Source organism: Lathyrus oleraceus, chromosome 1 (assembly GCF_024323335.1).
Source record: "Lathyrus oleraceus cultivar Zhongwan6 chromosome 1, CAAS_Psat_ZW6_1.0, whole genome shotgun sequence".
In the NCBI taxonomy this organism is placed as follows: Eukaryota; Viridiplantae; Streptophyta; class Magnoliopsida; order Fabales; family Fabaceae; genus Lathyrus; species Lathyrus oleraceus.
Window position 1 is genome coordinate 417,052,573 of NC_066579.1, and position 3,757 is coordinate 417,056,329.

General features: G+C 38.4%; 1 protein-coding gene across 1 annotated transcript; it reads left to right on the forward strand.

The window, feature by feature from the left end:
• The first annotated feature begins 430 nt into the window (after window positions 1-430).
• On the forward strand, window positions 431-1,755 carry LOC127077754 (uncharacterized). Its single transcript, XM_051018738.1, has 2 exons — window positions 431-1,156; window positions 1,580-1,755. The coding sequence occupies exons 1-2, from the start codon at window positions 507-509 to the stop codon at window positions 1,590-1,592; spliced, it is 663 nt and encodes a 220-aa protein (XP_050874695.1). The 5' UTR covers window positions 431-506; the 3' UTR covers window positions 1,593-1,755.
• The last annotated feature ends 2,002 nt before the right edge of the window (window positions 1,756-3,757 follow it).

Here is a 3,757-nt window from a genome sequence, read left to right on the forward strand (position 1 = left end):
ATATCAATGTTAAGAAATTACATATTTAATATAAGTGTTTGTTTATTTCAAAAATAATTTGTTTGAATTTTTTTTAATGTTTTTAAAAACTATATGATATTTTATAATTGATTTATTTATTTTTAATAGGAATGCGAGTCACGGGTGCGGATATGAGTACTTACATACCCATAGGGTCCGGGTACGGGTGCTAACTTTGGCACCCAAGCGGGTATGGGCTCAGGAACGAAGATTTTTTCAAATCGCGGGTATGGGGATGACACTACGCCAAAAAGGTTTTTTAACAGCGCATCTTAGACAGCGCTTTTAAAAGAAAGCGCTGTCTAAGGTTAAAATAAAAATAAAACACGGAAAATGTTCTAAAAAAATAATGAAAGCGCTTTTAAATATAGACCTTAGTCAGCGCTTTTGAGAAAGCGCTGTTTAAACTGATTTTAATTTTTAACGATGTAAGAGAAAAGTAGCTGAAGAAAATAACACCAGTTTAGTCAGCGAGTGACTGAGTGATGAGCATGAAGATGAAAATGGAGGAGCAAGAAAATCTAAACCTAATCCCCCCAACAGCAACCCTAGAAATAGACAAAGACCTCACTCTCCTACCACGCATCAAACTCAACCTCACCGTACACCCTTCCACACCTTCATCCTCCATAACAAACCAAATCGACGAATGGAAAACCAAACGAGCCTTACTCGATTTTCTCCAAACCTCTCATTCTCTTCCCTTTCCTCTCCCCGAAGAAGATCTTCAATTCAAACGCTTCAACAAAGACCTCAAAAAGCGTAAACGTGAAGATCCCGTCGTTTACGGTACACTCCACATCTGGGACCTGTCGTTTTTGAGTGAGAAGAATGAAAACGACGTTGTGAAATGGAGGAATGGTCTTGTTGAAAAATTGAACGGCGTTGAGTTGAATCTTCAAGGGGTTAGGTTTAGGCTCGAGGTTGATGTTCCTGAGTGTGATGATTTTGATGGGATGAAGAAGAATTGGGAAGAGTTTTATGCTTTTCGGAATGTCAATCGGAGTTCCAAGCGCGAACCGGATACGGTTGTTGTTAGTGGTGTGCCGTCGCGGTGGTTCGCGGAGACTAGGGTTTCTTCTAAACCTTCTATGCTTGTTACTCATACCATTTTTTCAAAGTTTGGCAAGATAAGGTTTGTTTTGAATACAATTTATAGCTTTTATGTGGAAACTGTTTGATTTGTATTATCATTTTGGGTTAAGTTGCAGTTATGTTGAGATCATTTTGGGTGACCTGTTATTCAAGTTACAAGTTAAGTTTAAGTGACCCTGGCCTTGGCTTGGAATAATGAAGAATACATGTTAGTAGCCTTGGTGCACCAACTGGCTGTAGCAGGTAGCATGAAATTACATTCATGTTGACATGATTTTAGTGACCTGCTATCCATGTTGCAGGTTACGGTTAAGTGGCTTTACTTTTCCCCCTTTGAATTGTTGAATAGCTTGATATGTGGATGTTAATAACTTTGATACATAGGCTTAGTTCAGTGCTTCACAAGTTTTATCCCACAACTGGTATTCAATTCCTTTGCCCTTACCTGTTTCTTTTGCTGCAGCAAGCTTGAGTAGATTTGGCCTATCATCTCAACTCAAGGTTTAGCCATGGTAGACTTATTGATGCAAGCTTGGGGAATGTTTGGCCTTGAGGTGTGCATGCATCACTGCCTCAACAACTGGTTTTTCAATGCACATGGATGAATCCTATTGAACCCTTCTTCCAGTTCAGCATATGGTAGGTTGTTAGGTTTGATTTTCTTATTGAAATGCTTGGGTTGGCATTGATTGGTTATGTCCTACTGTACAAGGGAATGGTTGTGAGCTCATGTTGTGCTCTTGCTTATGGCTAGCAGGATGTAGGACCAATGTACTTCCTTTGTATCTCACTTTCAAACTCATGCCTAAAGGACTTGCATCTCATGGTGACAAGTACTGCAAACCCAATGCATTGGTGTGGTTCCATTTGGCTTGTTGCAGGCTTTGGGGTATGTCTTATTTTAGTGACTTTGTAGCAGCAGTCATGAGTTCAGTTGTCTAGGTCCATATGTTATGCAATGATGGCTCATACTTGGTGGTTGTTGCATTATTGGTTGCAGGAATTGTTGCTGCAGGAATCATCCATGTTATGATGAGTTTCAAATGGCTAGATGTATGACTTTATCAAATAGGTCAGGCCAGGTTTGTAGTATGTAATGTATGGTTGGTTTTTATTTTTTGATTGATGGCTCTTGATGACTGTTGTGTTTGCCACAGGCTTTGGAGGTTTGGCTTGGCCCTTGCAAGTTTGGTATGAAGTTAGGACATGTTTGTTGCAGATTCATAGGCTGCCTTAGGTTTGCAACCATTTCCTTGCTGCAAGTTGACTTGATGTTTATTAATGGTGAATGGTTGTATGCCGCTTTGAAGCACCAGTCTGTTGCCAATTCTTGTGTTCATGACATGTTGTAGCATGTAGTCTTGTAAATTACTACCACGTGACTCATATGCTGCAACAAAAGGGGTTCTACAGTGGGATGCTTTGCTCATTAGAAATGGCTTCTGATGCTTCCCTGTTCATGGCTTCCAGTTTGTACTTAGAGAGTGGTGGTGTTCAGGAGTTAAGTCAAATGCTTGTCATGCTGAACCTGCTGCTGCATCAAGGTGATGCACTCACTCTGCTAATGGTTCCTTATGTCTCACTGTTGTTTTGTTGCAGTAGAGTCACATTCTATTGATATGATCACGACCTTTGCCAATGCTTTATGTGGGATCTGGCTACAAACAATTGCATATAGGTTGAGTCTCAATAGTTATGAACATGGTTCAGCCCGAGTTGGAGACAGGTTTTGGGGTTTAGCTTCATGTTTTCGTATACCTTAGACAGCGCTTTTGTAAAAAACGCTGTCTAAGGGGGGGATTAGAAAGCGCTTTAGGCAAAAGCGCTGTCTAAGGGGGGGCGACCCTCCTATTTTAATTTTTTTAGGTATACCTTAGACAGCGCTTTTCAAAAAGCGCTGTCTAAGGTATACCTAAAAAATTTAAAATAAGAGGGTCTTATAAAGCGCTTTTGGCCAAAGCGCTGTCTAGGGGGGGGGGCTTAGACAGCGCTTTTAAGATTTAAAAAAGCGCTGTCTAAACCTTTAGCAGCGGAGGTTTAGACAGCGCTTTAAAGCGCTGTCTAAGGCTAAAAAAAGCGCTGTCTAAGGTCTTGTTTGTTGTAGTGTGAGTGTTATAGTATCCTGCCCAAACCCTGCTCATTGCCATCCCTACCTGTATGTATTCCTCAATAATTTTTAAAAAAAAAATTGAATCAACTAAAATAATCCAAACCACACTGATTTTGTTTGATTTGGTTTGATTTTACTTTTAAAAGTCAATCGAATCAAACTAAACCACATATTTTTTTAGTGCAGTTCAAATGATTTTTAACGTCAAAATTATGTGTTTATCTGTTACTGAAATAAATAAATAAATTTTTTCGTTGATGAATAAAATTATAACTATGGCTATTTCACTAATATTCTATGGTCCCAACTTAGTTCTCTAGAACTTTTCTTTTCTACATGAATTCAGAAAGTTTTACCTCATACCCCTACATTTATCCATACACCCCTACATTTCATTAAAATACCAATTTTATCCTTATATATTTTAAACTAATTTGTTATTTTTTTTTTATTTTTTTTTTTTTAAAATTGTGTACCAGAAGATTTTACAAAAGAGTTCTGATAGTCATTTTTCAATATTTCTTTTTGTAT

Excerpts from the sequence above, each read along its gene's own strand:
- LOC127077754 (XM_051018738.1), top strand. The coding sequence starts at position 507 with ATGAGCATGAAGATGAAAATGGAGGAGCAAGAAAATCTAAACCTAATC.